This window comes from Bubalus bubalis, chromosome 3 (assembly GCF_019923935.1).
Source record: "Bubalus bubalis isolate 160015118507 breed Murrah chromosome 3, NDDB_SH_1, whole genome shotgun sequence".
Lineage (NCBI taxonomy): Eukaryota > Metazoa > Chordata > Mammalia > Artiodactyla > Bovidae > Bubalus > Bubalus bubalis.
Window position 1 is genome coordinate 41,907,294 of NC_059159.1, and position 16,907 is coordinate 41,924,200.

Consider the following 16,907-nt stretch of genomic DNA (forward strand, 5'->3'; position numbering starts at 1 on the left):
AGATCAGTCCATCCATAATCATTAGTATTATATGTCAGAGAAGTGGACTCATATAAAATTACCTGTTTGGAGAGTCTGACTTGAGAGAAAGATTTTTTAAAATAAGCTTAATAGTGTGTATATCGAACAACAAGAAAGACTGTACAGAAAAAAATGAGGATACATGTGTACCTGTGGCGGATTCGTTTTGATGTTTGGCAAAACTAATACAGTGTTTCAGGTTTAAAAATAAAATAAAATTAAAAAAAAATGAGGATAGATGAGCCAGATACAGTCAGATTAGGGGGACACAATGGAAAGGGCTAGAAATTAAGAGTGAGTATGTTGTTATAATGGCTGTAATACGAATCCAGCTGCATTTGATTTGGGACTATAAGTGTTATTGGGGAAAGATTGCTACAAAGAGATATAATGTCAATAAAAGTTGACATAGAGTTCTTACACTATGACAGGCAAAAAAAAAATAAATAAGCTTAGATCATAACAGAGAAAACATATATAAAACATACACAAACAAGATGTTGTTGTTTAGTCGCTAAGTCATGTCCTACTCTTTTGCAACCCCATGGCCGGTAGCCTACTAGGCTCCTCCGTCCATGGGATTTCCCAGGCAAGAATGCTGGATCGGGTTGCCATTTCCTTCTCCAGGGGATTCTCCTGACCCAAGAATGGAACCCGAGTCTCCTGCATTGGCAGGCAGATTCTTTACCACTGGGCTACCAGGGAAGCCCATTTAAACAGGATGTGGAGACATAATTTGACTTTATTTTTGGGGGCTCCAAAATCACTTCAGATAGTGACTGCAGCCATGAAATTAAAAGACACTTACTCCTTGGAAGAAAAGTTATGACCAACCTAGACAGCATATTAAAAGCAGAGACATTACTTTGCCAACAAAGGTCCATCTAGTCAGGGCTGTGGTTTTTCCAGTAGTCATGTATGGATGTGAGAGTTGGACTATAAAGAAAGCTGAGTGCTGAAGAATTGATGCTTTTGAACTGTGGTATTGGAGAACACTCTTGAGAATCCCTTGGACTGCCAGGAGATCCAACCAGTCCATCGTAAAGGAAATCAGTCCTGAATGTTCATTGGAAGGACTGATGTTGAGGCTGAAACTCCAATACTTTGGCCACCTGATGAGAAGAACTGACTCATTTGAAAAGACACTGATGCTGAGAAACATTGAAGGTGGGAGAAGGGGATGACAGAGGATGAGATGGTTGGATGGCATCACCAACTCAATGAACATGAGTTTGGGTCAACTCTGGGAGTTGGTGATGGACAGGGAGGCCTGGTGTACTGCAGTCCATGGGGTCGCAAAGAGTTGGACATGACTGAGCAACTGAACTGAACTAAACTGGAGACATAATTTATGGAGCAGGTACATAATTGAACTGATACTGTGAAGCAAAGTCCCTACATGAAAACCAATGCCCAAGAGCAAGCTCTAGAAAAAATCAGGTGAAATCACCCAAGACTGGAAACCTATCACCTCCTGCTTGAGAAACTTTGGTGACCTGAGGCATTTCTCTCTTGGACAGCTAACTAGGAAGGATTTCAGTGCTACTTTACTTCACAAAAGGAATTTTTTTCAAAAGAAAGGTGAAGCCAACGTCTTTGGAAATTCTTACCTGATCCCCTTCATGTCCCTGTAGAGCACTCTTTTCAGAACAAACGGAGCATCGTCTAAAGTACAAGCTACATTCCTCAATAGAACGTTCCCTCTATCAGGCAGAAGTAGGTTTTCTTCTAAGAGGGAAATGTGCGCACTGATCTTCTTATTTCCATGGGCTTCAGCATCCTGTGGCAAAACGTTTTTGACCATTTATTTGCCAATTGCCAAAGAGCTATTCTCTTAATCATGTCTCCCTTCATTAGCCAATCTGTGCGTCTGACCCCAATAATTTCATTTCCCTGAGTAAATGATGCAGATATTACCATAAATAGACTGTGGGGGAAAGGCTGACACCACAGCTGTTCCTGAAACCTGAGTTTCAGTGAGTAGAATAGATTTACTTTATGCCAACCAGACCAGTTCTACTAAAAAAAAAAAAAAAAAAAATCTGTCAAGTCTACTTATATTTAGAGGTTTAAAACTTGGATCCCTTTGAACCATACTCATGTTGTATGGGCTTCAGTTAAAAGTGCTTATTTTAGAGAGCTCAGACAAGAAAGATGACTCATATTTCTTGACCATCCACTATGATGTGAATATGGGAAAATGCACTCAAATTCTTAACATAGTTTGGCTGTGACATTTGACTTATATCATTTCAGGAAAGGATTACTTGGGGCTCCAGATTGCAGACTATATGCAACTACTATTTCTTTTTCTTTTTGGCTGTACTCCATAGCATGTGGGATTCTAGTTCCCTGATCAGGGATCAAACCCATGCCCCTTGGAGCAGAAGCACAGAGTACTAACCAATTGACCTCCAGGGAAGTCACACAACTACTATGTCTAATTAAAATAACTGAAAATTCTATGTACCTAAAATATTATAACAATATTATGTGTTAACACATACGCCAAGTATGGGTATAAATTGGGAATACGAGAGACACTTTCTCTAATATTTGTCTCCTCTTCCTATAAACTTGGGTTTGTTCTTTGTGCTTTTCTTTTCCCTTCTTGATTCCTCCTTTTCTACATAGAAAATTAATAGACTACCAAAAATGTAGTAGTAAGATGTCTCTAAGGGTATGGCAGATTTCTGAAGCAAGTTGGAACAATAACTCTTTTGCTTTTTGGCTGAACCCCCTGCAGTGGAAATGCAGTGTCCTTAATCACTGCACTGTCAGGGAAATTCCAATCTCTTTTTCTTGATTGGTCTACTGTTCCGGTCCCATCATTTCCAATTATTGATATATTGGAAAATTAAGCCATTCAGGAGATGATTCCCATAATCATGTGTTGCTATTTAGGTGAGATGAATGACATAGTTTCCCCAGATCAATGGAAGCTGTGATACTTGCAGAAGACAGCCATGCTGTTCCTGCCTAGGAAAAGCAGTAAGCTAGAAGCGTCCGAGGAAGGCAGCAGAGCTGTGGATGGTGGTTCATCCAGGTCATGTCTTTTAAGGGACAGGATTCTGCAATAGTCTCAGCTTATTTCTAGGCAGTGCTATGAACTATTGTGTCACATTGGATTCTACTTTATAATGACTTTATGATTTAAATAGTTCCTTTTATTTTTACTTTATTTTTAATTGGAGGGTAATTGCTTTACAATGTTGCATTGGTTTCTAAATCAGCCATAAGTATACACATATATCCCCTCTGTCTGAAGCCTCCCTCCCACCACCCCCCAAATAGTTCCTTTTAAAACTGACTCCCCAAACAGCATGCAAGGGAAATATAGCTTAAACTGCTTGTACATCTCCTTACTGTTTTTTTTTTTTAATGTCAGTTTATTGTCTGTTATAGTTTCTTTGACTCTTGGCACAAATGAAATTAGGAATTCCAAGACATAATTCTGTTTCTTATACCTTTCCTCTCTGCTTCTACCTTGCCAATCTGCAATCATTCCAGTTACATCTTTACTAGGTTTGGGGTCATTGTAAAACACTGAAATGAGTAAAATATCCTATAATAGAGATTTCTCAAGAGAATTTTGTGTGTTCCTCCTTTGCAACCATTGAACATCATCACCTGGGAGGAAATGTTTTTCTCTTATGTGTCATTTTAGAAAGCACACCTGTGTGAGGGCCTTAAAGGTCTCCGTGTACACGGGCTCCAAGGACACGCCACTTGTCTCTGCAGCACGCTGGATTTGGTGCAGCCACTTTTGTCTGGCACAATTCCTCAGACTCTCAACATGGCTCCTTTCTAAAGAGTTCATCAGAAACTCCACAACACTTTCCAGAACTTCTTCTTCATTGCCCCTGAGTTCAGAGACAACCAATTCTATGTATTTCTGAAACTGTTTGGAAGACAATCTCACTTCGTGCCCAGGGTGTAGCTTTGGAAATTGGACATGTAGTTTAGCTAAAAGACAGAAACATAAAACCAAAAACTAATCAAAAGTTCATTCACCTGTGGGGGAAATTTGCATTCTTACAGCAAATCAAAGCCTCTAACAACTGCTTCTCATGGAAAACCAGGTATATCAAAGGCATCTCCAATGGATGTCCAATGGAACATCTTACAGTGACTTCCTATGCGGAACTCAAGATGATTCCTATATCATCTATTTTTTTAAAGTCAATTTATTTATTTTTAATTGGAGGGTAGTTGCTTTACAGTACTGTGTTGGTTTCTGCCATACAGCAACATGAATTAGCCATAGGTATACATATGTCCCCTCCCCCTGAACCTCTCTCCCACCACCCCATCACATCCCTCTGGGTTGTTAGAGAGCACTGGATCTGAGCTCCCTGAGTCATACAGCAAATTCCCACTGGCTGTCGATTTTACATATGGTAATGTATATTGTTTCATTTTAATTCTACCTCTCAGCCAGGTGAAACCTAATAACATCATCCTCAGGTCCCTTAAATTCTAGAATTCATCGTGTCCAACTCCTTTGTTTTATCCATGAGGACACCTGGCTCTACAGAAGTTCAGTAAGTTGCTCACAGTCATGTGATCACTTCAGTTCAGTTCAGTTCAGTCGCTCAGTCGTGTCCGACTCTTTGCAACCCTATGAACCGCAGCACGCCAGGCCTCCCTGTCCATCACCAACTCCCGGAGTTCACTCAAACACATCTGTCGAGTCGGTGATGCCATTCAACCATCTCATCCTCCGTCGTCCCCTTCTCCTGCCCTCAATCTTTCCCAGCATCAGGGTCTTTTCAAATGAGTCAGCTCTTCGCATCAGGTGGCCAAAGTATTGGAGTTTCAGCTTCAACTTCAACCTTCCAATGAACACCCAGGACTGATCTCCTTTAGAATGGACTGGTTGGATCTCTTTGCAGTCCAAGGGACTCTCAAGAGTCTTCTCCAACACCACAGTTCAAAAGCATCATTTCTTTGGTGCTCAGCCTTCTTCACAGTCCAACTCTCACATCCATACATGACCACTGGAAAAACCATAGCCTTGACTAGACGAACCTTTGTTGGTAAAGTAATGTCTCTGCTTTTTAATATGCTGTCTAGGTTGGTCATAACTTTTCTTCCAAGGAGTAAGCATCTTTTAATTTCATTGCTGCAATCACCATCTGAAGTGATTTCAGAGCCCAGAAAAATAAACTCAGCCACTGTTTTCAGTTTCCCCACCTATCTGCCATGAAGTGATGGGACCGGATGCCATGATCTTAGTTTCTGAATGTTGAGCTTTAAGCCAACTATTTCACTCTCTTCTTTCACTTTCATCAAGATTCTCTTTAGTTCTTCTTCACTTTCTGCCATGAGGGTGGTGTCAACTGCATATCTGAGGTTATTGATATTTCTCCCAGCAATCTTACTTAGTAAAAGATAAAATATCAGAACCCAGCTCTCCTGACCATCATGCAATATCTTTTCTTCCATGGACCATGGTTCTGTGTTATGAAGTTTTCCCATCTTGTAAGTGGAAACCACCTCATTAGACAGAATTAACGAAGAACACCTGATGTTGATCAACTTAGGTAACTTTAAAGATCAACCAATACAATGATTTTTGAAAGGGCTGAAGAACTTTACTAACCCTTATAATTTTTTCTCTCATGCACCATATACTTTAAGAATTTGAAGTCTGTTATGTCAAAGTCTCAGATAAATCCTTAAACCCAGTGTGGAGCAAAATCATTTATCCTGGGATCTAAGCAAATGAAGGAGAGAACTTCTTATATGAGAATTTTAGTAGCTTTTGATTGAGAAAAATTGATCAGAAGAAGAAAAATATAGGAGAAGAGAAAGTCATTAAGGAGAACACAAAGTTAAGTAAATTTAGGGGAAACTTTGGAGAAGGCAATGGCACCCTACTCCAGTACTCTTGCCTGGAAAATCCCATGGACGGAGGAGCCCGGTAGGCTGCAGTCCATGGGGTCTCGAAGAGTCGGACACAACTGAGCGACTTCACTTTCACTTTCCACTTTCATGCATAGGAGAAGGAAATGGCAACCCACTCCAGTGTTCTTGCCTGGAAAATCCCAGGGACAGGGGAGCCTGGTGGGCTGCCGTCTATGGGGTTGCCCAGAGTTGGACACGACTGAACCGACTTAGCAGTAGCAGGGGAAACTTGCAAGTCATTCAGACTTGAGAGGTGAATCAGACCTTGTAGAGGCAGAAGGATAAAATAAGAAGGGAAAATAGGCAGGACTGTGAAGTGGGTTTGGATTGTTTTATGGGTATGTGTAGCTAGGTATACAGAAGGAATCTAACTATGTAGAATTACGATCTTGGACAAAGCACTGTACAACAGTTTCACTCCTGATTGCTCTGGCATTTTCTACATGCCCATCAGCAATGCACAAGGGTTCAAATTTCTTCATATCCTTGCCAACACTGTTATTTTCCATTTTAAAAATTACAGTCAAAACTATATAAGCAAAAAAAGCAAAAATAAATTAATGGGGCTATATCAAACTAAAAACCTTCTGCACAGCAAAAGTAACAAAATGAAAAGGCCACCTACAGTATGGGAGAAAATATTTGAAAATCATATATCTGATAAGGAGTTAATATCCAAAATATACAGCAAACTCATAGAACTCAATGCTGCTGCTGCTGCTGCTAAGTCGCTTTAGTCGTGTCTGACTCTATGCTACCCCATAGACGGCAGCCCACCAGGCTCCCCCGTCCCTGGGATTCTCCAGGCAAGAACACTGGAGTGGGTTGCCATTTCCTTCTCTAATGCATGAAAGTGAAAAGTGAAAGTGAAGTCGCTCAGTCGTGTCCGACTCTTAGCGGCCCCATGGACCGCAGCCCACCAGGCTCCTCTGTCCATGGGATTTTCCAGGCAAGAGTACCGGAGTGGGGTGCCATTAGCAAGAAAAAAATTGGAATGAAAAATGGGCAGAGGAACTGAATAGACACTTTTCCAAAGAAGACATGCAAATGACCAGAGGCGCATGAAAAGATGCTCAAACATTAATGAGTGTACCAACTTTCATTACAAGAAAAGTTCTAGGATTCTAATATACAGGGTGATGATTATAGTTAACAATACCATAATATATACTTGAAAGTTTCTAAGAGAGTAGACCTTAAATGTTCTTACCACAAAAAAGAAATGGTAATTATGTGAGATGATGGAGGTATTAACTAAGCCGTGGTAATCATTTCACAACATAAGCGTATCAAATCAACACATTGTACAGCTTAAATTTACACAATGTTACATGTCAATGGTATCTCAATAAAACTGAAAAAAATGACAGCCACACTAGTACACGTGAAGTGTGAAATGCTATCTCATGGCTTTAGAACAACCAATATTTTAACTGTATATATATCAGAATAATGAGGAGGAAATGGCAACCCACTTCAGTATTCTTGCCTGGAAAATTCCGTGGACAGAGAAGACTGGTGGGCTTAAGTCCACGGGGTCACAAAAAGTCGGACACGATTGAGCACACATGCATATCATAATACTGGGAAACTTGAAGCCAAGCTGTTACCACAACTTAAGAAAATTCTTTCATTTTTACCTTTCTTCATAGATTCTTTTTCCATTCCTTCCTTGTATGTATACAAGAGTTCATCAATTTCCTTCAGATCCAGAAAGCCTGAGCCGTCACAGTCCCATTTCTGAAAGAGGGCTTTTAGGAGAAGTTCCCGTCGGATTCGGGAAGCATTTTGTCTAGCCTAGGGCACACACAGGATAACAAAGCACAGAAGATGTATCTGTTCATTATGCTAGCTGTCGAGCTTCCCTGATGGCTCAGATGGTAAAGAATCTGCCTGCAATGCAAGAGACCGGGGTTCAATCCCTAGGCTGGGAAGCTCCCCTGGAGAAAGGAATGGCTACCCACTCCGGTATTCTTGCCTGGAGAATTCCATGGACAGAGGAGCCTGGTGGACTACAAAGAGTCGGAGATGACTGAGCAACTAACACACACACACAGGTCCACACACACACAGACACGTATGCTAGCTGGCATCTTATGCTTATTCCCCACAGAGAGCAGCACTTTTTATAGAAACAGCTTTACTTTGGGACTAAGCAGGATACGAATAGTAAAATGAAACATTTAATTTTAATTCTCTTAATGTCAGTTTTTATCTCTCAATAAACATTTTCTATGTTTCACCTTTAAGCTAGAAAGCAGGCATTCTCTGCATTGAACTAAAACACATTCATTTAGGAAGGGGACTCACTCCTCGAGAATCTTTGATTGGTCCCTCTCCATTCACTTACTAGTTGTTCAGCAGTGTGATAAACACATTGGGTGATCTTCCTGGCTTCTTTTTTTCTCTACCATGTGGGATCTAAGTTCCCCGACTCCCCAACCAGGGATCAAACCCATGCCTCCTGCATTGGGAACATGGAATCTTAACCACTGAACTGCCAGGGAAGTCCCTGCCTGGCTTTTTTTTTTTTTTAATCTATTTTAATGTTATTTATTTATTTGGCTATGCTGGGTCTTAGTTGCAGCATGTGGGATCTAGTTTTCCTGACCAGGGAGTGAACTTGGGCTCCCTGTATTGGGAGCTCAGAGTCTTAGCCACTGAAGCACCAGGGAAGTCCCTGCCTGGCTTTTTGATGAAATATGTTTTGTAGTGAAGGGCGATGGATGATAGTGTTCAAACAACAAAAAATGACTGTGTTCAAAAATTCTTCCTTATATTTAACATTGGCCTGACATTAATTTTATTTACCATTTAGATTTTTTACTAGATTATGTTAACTAGATAGTAACTTATCTAATCAAGGTAGATTTTATTGATAAAAAAAGTGAACATATACCATTTGGTTAAATGATAGGAACTTCAATTGAGGAGGAAAAAGGAATATCAACTCTAAATTAGATTGAGAAGACTCATAAGACTGATAAAGTTACTGAATATGCTTAAGAACCTAATTTATGTATTTCATATAAGAGTACATAAATTGTTCCTGATTTATCAGCGAATGTGTTTGCATATTTCATTCAAGTAAGTAATAATTTCTTAAGAAAGATGAAGCCCACTACCTTGGTGTACCCAAAAATATGCATTCAGGCCACAATCATACCCTTATGTATGTGCATTTGTAAATGTACTCACACATCAGACAGTGCACACATATACACACATCTTTGCACATGCAAATATCTGCTCCTTGGAATCTGCTCTTCAAGGTTTGGAGGAGCAAAAACACAGCTATATAAGAAACCATCTCCTGCCATCAGCAATCATGTTCTTATTAGAGGAATGAATTCTCTGGAGTGTGATCTTAGAACATTTGACAATAAAATGAAGTATTTAATTGCCATGCTAATTAAGTACCTAATTAGCATAAGCATTCACAACCAAAATTAGTACTTAAGAAGAGCTAGTCTAGGAGGAACTGAGGTTGATAGATTCTTTTTAATTTTAATTTTTAATTAGAAGATAATTAATTTACAATACTGCGATGGTTTCTGCCATCCAGATGCAGGTCCTTAGTCGTTCAGTCGTGTCCGACTCTGTGACCTCATGGTAGCCCACCAGACTCCTCTGTCCATGGGGATTCTCCAGACAAGAATACTGGAGTGGATTGCCATGCGCACCTCCAGGGGATCTTCCCAACCCAGGGAGCAAACCCAGGTCTCCCACATGGCAGGCAGATTCTTTACTGTCTGAGCCACCAGGGAAGCCCATACATCAACATGAATCAGTCATAAGTATACATACATCAACATGAATCAGCCATCCTACTTATATCATACATACATCAACATGAATCAGTCATGGGTATACATATCTCTTTATAATAGTGACCTCACTTGTTTTATTGGTAAATAGTATTACTCACCTTTTTTAAGCCACTCATTTTCTCTTCTTTTGTTTCAACAAAGCCTTTCTTAAAAAAGGAGGTGAGGGCTTCACTGACACTCAAGGGGGAATCTTCACCAACAAATGTCTCCAGGAGTTGCACAAACTGGAGTAGATTGACGGAAACTCCGTTGAAGGCACTCCTACCCTTTATTTCCTTGTAAGACTGAATGTTTCTGATAATTGAGTGCAGGTCTATCAAACAAGAAACATACATGAAATGGTGACATGAACAATTTTATCAAAGTTCAGGGAAAATATATGAGTACATATTGTAATGAATATCTACTACCTTTTTTCCTACCAGGAGTCTATGCTGCCTTCATGAGGACAGCACCCCCTTTTTATTTTTAATATATCCTTTATAAAGTTTGGGTTTTGGCTTTTGTTCTCATTTTCTCTCTCTCTTTTTTTTGTTTTGCATGTGGGATCTTAGTTCTCTGACCAGAGATTGAACCCATGCCCCCTGTATCGGCAGCACAGAGTCTTAACCACTGGACCACCAGGGAAGTCCCTAAACGTATCTTTTATTTATTTATTTATTGGTCTTCATCCTTTTGTCCTCGCCTGGTGGCATGTGGGATCTTAGTTCTCCAAAGAGGGATCGAACCCATGCTCCTTGCATTGGCAGTGTGGAATCTTAACCACTGGACTGCCAGGGAAATCCCCCTCCTTTTTTTTTTTAATTTGAGAAAACATCTCTCCCCGATTGTCAGTTTTGATGTATCAGGTAGTACTGGGCCTCATCCACCCTTGCTTCAGGATGGCCATGTGATACAGGTCCAGCTAGTGACTCACATGTGACAGCAATGGGATCCACTATAGGCCGATGAGAATTGGCCCCAGGACTTTGGGGGCAACTACTGGGGGAGAATCACTGGTCTTGTACTCTGACTCCTGAACTAGTAGGATGTAGGCTTAGAGATGCTCTCATGGAAATCTTTGCCACAATACAGAGAAAACTACCTAAAACTGAAAGTTACACAGAGAAGAACAGGGCGGAGAGGCAAAGAGATAGTGTCTTGCTGCTATTATTGAGCCCTTGGATTCAGTTGTGCCTGAAGCCAGCTGCAGTCTGGACTCGCTAGTTAAATAAGTCTGTAAATACCACCACTATGACCTCTCCCTCAGGAAGCTTGACTCATATATTTATCTTGAAGCTTGATGCTATAACATGAAGTGTATTTCATAGAAGAGCCCGGTGATTTACGATTGATTTATTAACTAATTCAATCATTCATGCGCTGATGCCTTCCATATGAGATCTGATGTAACTTAAAAAGAATCAGCCATGCAATTGTCAAAATGGTAGAGTAAAACTGAAATAAAGAAGTAAGATCAGGGCTAACAAACACATGAAAAGATGCTCAACATCACTCATTATCAGAGAAATGCAAATCAAAACCACTATGAGGTACCATTTCACACCAGTCAGAATGGCTGTGATCCAAAAGTCTACAAGCAATAAATGCTGGAGAGGGTGTGGAGAAAAGGGAACCTTCTTACACTGTTGGTGGGAATGCAAACTAGTACAGCCACTATGGAGAACAGTGTGGAGATTCCTTAAAAAACTGGAAATAGAACTGCCTTATGACCCAGAAATCCCACTGCTGGGTATACACACTGAGGAAACCAGAAGGGAAAGAGACACGTGTACCCCAATGTTCATCGCAGCACTGTTTATAATAGCCAGGACATGGAAGCAACCTAGATGTCCATCAGCAGATGAATGGATAAGAAAGCTGTGGTACATATACACAATGGAGTATTACTCAGCCATTAAAAAGAATACATTTGAATCAGTTCTAATGAGGTGGATGAAACTGGAGCCTATTATACAGAGAGAAGTAAGCCAGAAAGAAAAACACCAATACAGTATACTAATGCATATATATGGAATTTAGAAAGATGGTAACAATAACCCTGTATATGAGACAGCAAAAGAGACACTGATGTATAGAACAGTCTTATGGACTCTGTAGGAGAGGGAGAGGGTGGGAAGATTTGGGAAAATGGCATTGAAACATGTATAATATCATGTATGAAATGAGTCGCCAGTCCAGGTTCGATGCATGATACTGGATGCTTGGGGCTGGTGCACTGGGATGACCCAGAGGGATGGTATGGGGAGGGAGGAGGGAGGAGGGTTCAGGATGGGGAACATATGTATGCCTGTGGAGGATTCATTTCGATATTTGGCAAAACCAATACAATATTATGTAAAGTTTAAAAATAAAAGAAAAAAAAAGAAAAAAAAAAGAAGTAAGATCAGGAGAAGAGGAACATGAAGTAGCAGGCAGCAAGAGCTTAACCAATGCCATACAATTTCACCAAATATTTGGAGGATATAAAGTTTGCTATTTGATCCATTCTTAAATGAGAAAAGAAACTGCAGACAGGAGGAAAACTTTTTGATCTTATAAGCTCCACTACTTGTTGGTGAAAGGTAAAATGATAAAATAGCATTGCAGTAAAATACGAATACTTGTTGGGATCATTGTTGTTAAATACATGGTTTACTGAGAGCTAAAAGCTATTCTTTGCTCTCTCGGTTGAGTAGATCTTTCTTTGTAAGTCTTCAAAAACAAGACAGAGCCTCACCTGCCTCACATAGTTAGATGTGGAACTACAAGGGAGAGGAATTGCTGGAATGATTTCTATTGTTCTAATATCTAATTCCCCTTGTATACCTGGATCATAGCTTCAAAGTGGTTTCAGGGCCACATAATCATTAAAAAAAAAATTGTATACAGTTGGCCCTTTGTAGCTGCAGGTTCTGCATCTGTGGGTTCAAATGTGGATCAAAAATATTCAGGAAAAAAAAATCCAGAAAGTTCCCGAAAGCAAAACTTGAATTTGCCACACATGGGCAACTATTTACATAGCATTCACGTTGCATTTTCAACTATTTACAAAGCATTTACATTGTTCGAGGTATTATAAGTGATCTAGATTTAAAGTATATGGGAGGATCCATCAGTTATATGCAAATACTCGTCCATTTTATACAAGGGGTTTGAGCATCTTGAATGTTGGTATTCGTGGTGGGGGGAAATTTTGGGTGGATGATATTCATGGAACAATCCCCTGCAGACACTGATGGACAACTGAACCAACACGTATGCTGTAAAGAGCATTACAATAGCACTACATGTACACCACCACCGGAAGCAGTCATCCTGAATACGTTTAGGTCCATTGGCTCAAGGACTAAATAGTGCAAGTGTTGCCCTGCCATGGTGCCTTGGCTGAGTCCAGTCCTTACCACTGGGAACCACAGTAAATTAAAGGTTATCAAATTAGAGTGCCATCTGTTCTTCCTGGCTTTGTTAACATGTACCTGTGAACCTCGAGTTATCATAGAGTAAATGTGCCTGTTCCTCGTCTTCACGTTTGGCATACTTCATGTTCCAGTTACAAGTCAGAAGTTCACCTGTAAGATACATATGCCATAATATAGTCCACTTCACTTTCACAATGTTTGTGCTCTGGAGTATGAATGAAAGGAGAATTAAATGAGGAGTCACCTGTCCATGACTTTCCTTCTATTTTTTGGGACTTGGGTTCGCAGGATTTGTCTTTCTGAACTTCCTTTTTAGCGGGTTCTAAAAGGTATAAAAGAAAATGCCTATGAGTTGAAGATTATGTATTCTAAAGTTAATAAATGAAAGAAATATCTTGCATACAGAACACAAAAACTTTCTTTCGGGTCCTTTTCTTTATATGTTGTATCATAATGGTATCATTTAATAACTTAATCACAAAGATATCGCTTAATAGCTTTAGTTTTTGAGAGCAATTCTGTGACAAAGTCTATGTATTGTACCCACATTTGGCCACACAAAATGAGGGCTGTATTTCCCAGCCTCCCAGACAGCAGGTGTCACTATGTGCCTGAATTCTGATGAATGAACAAGATAGAAAGGAAAGGAAATGATGTAATGTCTATCCTTTTCCCTTTCTCCTCACCTACTGGTCAGGATGCGGACATGGTGGTTAGCTATCTTGGATTGTGTGGCTGGAGGAGACACAAGGCAGAAAGAGCTTGAGCCACTGTTGATTTCTTGGGGCTGATCCATCAAATAAGTTTTGACTTTTATATGAGAAACAAAAAAACTCCTACTTTGTTTAGATATTGTTATTTTGTTTTGGTTTTGTTTGTTTTTTTTAGACACTGCTATTTCGGATCACTGTTACAGAGAGTCAAAATTAATAGTAACTTCACTAATTTTTTAGGCTGTATCCCCACTATGTAAGGAGAACCAGAAATTAGTAGCCCTGTTCTGGGAAGAAATAAATATAATGCTGAAAAAATGAAAGATTTCAAATTAGTTAATGGTAGTGTAAAATCCTTAACACAGGCTACCCATCTCTTGTGAGTTTTAAATAAGAACTTTCTTTGGGACTGTAGAACTTTAGAACTTTTTTTTTTAATGCCTAGAAAGCATATTAAAAAGAAGAGACATTATTTTGCCAACAAAGGTCCATAAAGTTAAAGCTATGGTTTTTCCAGTAGTCATGCGTGGTTATGAGAGTTGGACCATAAAGAAGGCTAAGCATTGAAGAATTGATGTTGTTGAACTGTCTTGTTAAAAAAGACTCTTGGAGAGTCCCTTGGACTGCAAGGAGATCAAACTAGTCAATCCCAAACAAAATCAACCCTGAATATTCATTGGAAGCAATGATGCTGAAGCTCCAATACTTTGGCCACCTGATGCGAGGAGCTGACTCATTAGAAAAGACCCTGATGCTGAGAAGGATTGAAAGCAGGAGGAGAAGGGGACGACAGAGGACGGGATGGTTGGATGGCATCACCAATTCAATGGACATGAGTTTGAGCAAGCTCTGGGAGATGGTGAAGGACAGGGAAGCCTGGCGTGCTGCAGTTCATAGGGTCGTAAAGAGTCGGACATGACTGAGCGACTGAACAGCAACAACAGCTGAGGACTTAAGTGACATTGAGATTGGCTCTCGAAAAGATTATAATTCTTCAACTAAAAGGGCATAAATTTGCATAGGCAATTCCCAAGAAAAGTCTTCTGCAGAATAAATATTTGAAATCCAGGGTGCTTTCTGTCTTAAATATTACCTTCAGAAACTCTTCTAGAACGTCTTATATGCAACTGAAAAAAGTGAGATACTTTTAAATTTGAAATAAAAGAAAATTTAAAAAGTGGTTTCTAATATTAGATACACCATTTAAAATAAAACAGCTTCTGTGCCTTTTCAGAAGTCCAGTGAAAATTTCTACAAGTAATACTACCAGATTTCTTCCTTACAAATGGGCTTCTAGTGTAGAAGGATTTCTAGGTAAATTGACAGTAGAGACTTTCTAGTTTGCATGTAATTGATTGCTCAAAGTATAGACTCATGTTGAATAGCAAAATATGTCTGAAGTTTGCATGACCTTATATGTCACAAAAAGATCCTAACCGAAACGAAGATTTTTCTGCAGACTTTAAAAACCGCTCTAGAAAACAAGGAGCTGATGTAGGAAAGTGATATTACTACCTGAAAGATGATCTTCTGGGCTTGATACTCCAGTTTTCTCTTGCAGTTCAGGACTTATGAAGAGTAGCTCTTCATATGCTTGTGCTTGAGTCCTTCCTTCCTGTGGAGGGATTTCAGTGTGCTCAAAGGAAATAGATTCCCTAGGTGTTTTGCTTTCTCCTGTGAGACTACCTTTTCTCGATTGTGAAGTTAAGTCTGTGTCCTGTTGTTCTTCCAGAATTGTTTCTCTGGGTAACTGTGGTTCTGCAGTTGACCCTCTGTGTGGTTCTTGTTCTACTACCGACTCCCCGCCTTCTTCTTGCTCTGCAGTTGACCCACCGTATGGTCCTTGATCTGACTGTGATTCTCTGTGTGCTTCCTGTTCTGCCATTGTCTCTCTGGGTTGTCCTTGGTCTGATTGTGACTCTCTGCGTGATCCCTGTTCCTCAGTTGACTTTCCGTGTGATCCTTGTCCTGTTGTTGACCCTTCATGTTGTCCTTCTGTTGTAATTGATTCTTCAGAAAGTCCTTGTTCTGCTGTTGATTCGATATGGGTTCCTTGTGGTACTCCTTGTTCTGTTATTGGCTCATGATGTGGTCTTTGTTCTGTTATTAACTCTCTACTTGATCTTTGTTCTGGAGTTGACCCCGTGTAGGTTCCTTCTTTTGATACTGATTCTTTGTTCAGTTCTTGTTCTCCAGTTGACTCTTCAGGGTGTTCTTGTTCTCTGGTTGAAATTCCATTTGGTCCTTGTTCCACAGTTGCCCCTCTCTGCTGTTCTGGTGGGCTTTGTGGTAGTGTTGATTCTCTATAGTGTTCATGTTGATCTTCTGGGCTTGCTAATGATTTACTTTGGGTTTTGCTAAAATGTTTTTCAGAAGGTAACGTATTCATCTCTAAGAGAACATTGTCAAAGTCTTCATAAATGTGTTTCTGATTATCCATGTCTCCCCAGAACTCAGGTAAGTCTATCTCTCCAAATTCAACAAATGGCCCTAACACAGAAAACAAAACATTTACCTAAACAATTGATCTTATAATGTAGAATCAGAGCTAGTAAATTAATGCAAAAAAGCAGTAGGCATAGTAATGGTGCCCACAGAACTACTGCTTTAAATGAATATCAATTACATTTCCCAGAAACCCAATAAGAAACAAAAAGGTATCTAAAGGAACATAAAAGATTCTCACTACTGGAAATTAGAAATAATCCCTTCCTAAAATGTATGGAAATGAACATGATTCCTTCTTTTGATGCTTGAAGAGTAGCTTAGACTTTCCAGGCAAACAGAATTTATCCTCTCCTCTTAGTCCTCCACAATAAGCATAGCATAGGGCTGAGGAAAGAGCAAATGTCTTCCACCTCAAACCCTGCCATTTTTGACAACACAGGATGGTATTATGCTAAGTCAAATAAGGGAGACAGAGAAAGACAAATACCACATGATCTAACTTACATCTTTAAAACAAACAAATAAAACAAAACAAAAATAGACTCATGGATACAGAGAACAAATGGGTGGTTACCAGAAGGGAG

At 39.8% G+C, this 16,907-nt stretch overlaps 1 protein-coding gene across 1 annotated transcript in view; it reads right to left on the bottom strand.

Annotated features, from left to right (window-relative positions):
• The window catches only part of EFCAB5 (EF-hand calcium binding domain 5), a 91,368-nt gene that overhangs the window by 22,121 nt on the left and 52,340 nt on the right, over positions 1–16,907 (bottom strand). The window contains exons 11-17 of the mRNA XM_025280948.3: positions 15,391–16,365; positions 13,407–13,484; positions 13,220–13,312; positions 9,860–10,074; positions 7,572–7,728; positions 3,698–3,987; positions 1,632–1,801 (exon numbers count right to left, since the gene is read on the bottom strand). Coding sequence (XP_025136733.3) covers positions 1,632–1,801; positions 3,698–3,987; positions 7,572–7,728; positions 9,860–10,074; positions 13,220–13,312; positions 13,407–13,484; positions 15,391–16,365 — 1,978 coding nt within the window. The remainder of the gene's footprint in view (positions 1–1,631; positions 1,802–3,697; positions 3,988–7,571; positions 7,729–9,859; positions 10,075–13,219; positions 13,313–13,406; positions 13,485–15,390; positions 16,366–16,907) is intronic.